Source organism: Naegleria gruberi, assembly GCF_000004985.1.
Source record: "Naegleria gruberi genomic scaffold NAEGRscaffold_326, whole genome shotgun sequence".
Lineage (NCBI taxonomy): Eukaryota > Heterolobosea > Eutetramitea > Acrasida > Naegleriidae > Naegleria > Naegleria gruberi.
Window position 1 is genome coordinate 1 of NW_003163069.1, and position 1,248 is coordinate 1,248.

Genomic DNA, 1,248 nt, shown 5'->3' on the forward strand with positions numbered 1-1,248 from the left:
AAAAGTCAAAATCAAAGGATGAAGCTGGTGGTCCGAAACATGCCCAATTTTACTCGGCAGGAACTTATGAAGAGGAGGCAGAGAGTGCCGCTGTTCAAACACCTGTAGCTGCCTCTTCCGAGACAACAGAGGCCACTCCTACATTGACTAAACAAGAAAAGGCACAAAAAAAGGCCACGAAGGAACATACACTTGGGTTGATTACTTTTAAAATTATTGAATTTTTGCAGGAAGACACTTCTAAAAAGTATACATTTCAACAAATTTTGGAAGCCATTGATCATAGCAGTTGTACCAATGAAGTTGACGAGGAGGAGGAAAAGGAAAAAACTGGAGTTAAATTTGAGGATTCACTTGCTGCTCATCTTGACGATCGGATAAAGAAGGCCATCTATCTGAAATTAATGCAAAATCACAAGGTGGATTATCAAGGACCAACCACAAAGAATATCGATGAAAATGCTACCTTTTGCTTTAAGGCTATCCATCAGTCTATCAAGGAAAAAAAACACGTTTTGGAATTATTGCAAAATCCAGAGTTTGTAATTAGTGGAATTCCTGTATCTGAATTGGCTGAAAGTTACAAGGGTGTATTAAATGATATTGAAGAGCTCAAGAAGGAAAAGGCTGTCATTTCCATACCCAACCAAGATAAGAAGTGTGACATTTTGTACTTTAATGATGTGAGTGTAGATATGCCAATAGTTGATGTTAAACTGAGAGATTTGTGGAGGGGAACAAGAGAGAGACGTATTCCTGCATCAGATTTACCATCCCTCCTACAAAAAGTTGGTCTTCCCGCTATACAAACTGTTGAATGGCCAGAAGATGAACACAGAAAGAAGAAGGAAGCTGAAAGAGAAGAAAATGCAAAGAATACCAAGACTAAACGTACTCGTAAGATGAATGTCAAGAAGATGACCAATAAGCACTTGGCTGAAGAATTTGTTGCTCACCAAAAGTAAATATTCAAAGTTTTTTGACATGATCAAAAAACAGTTTTACTTCATAACAAAAGAGGGTAGAAATTAATTATGTGTGTTATTGATGTATTAAATTGGGAATGTTTTGTATTATTCGAAATAATATTAATAAGGTGATATTCTAAATTTGGTAATTTACAAAGTAATTTCAAATCAATTTCACTAATAGGATTACAAAAGGTTAAATCTCTCAATGTTGATATTTTAGAAATGTAATGAAATATATTCTTATTCTTAATAATGCTTCACAAATATGGTCCAANCC

General features: G+C 35.0%; 1 protein-coding gene across 1 annotated transcript; it reads left to right on the forward strand.

Moving 5' to 3' along the window:
- Nucleotides 1-5: 5 nt before the first annotated feature.
- On the forward strand, nucleotides 6-965 carry NAEGRDRAFT_76715 (uncharacterized protein; the record flags this gene model as incomplete). The annotated part of the gene is made up of 1 exon (XM_002668325.1): nucleotides 6-965. A coding segment is annotated over one exon (960 nt), but the record flags the coding sequence as incomplete, so codon positions are not given.
- Nucleotides 966-1,248: the final 283 nt, after the last annotated feature.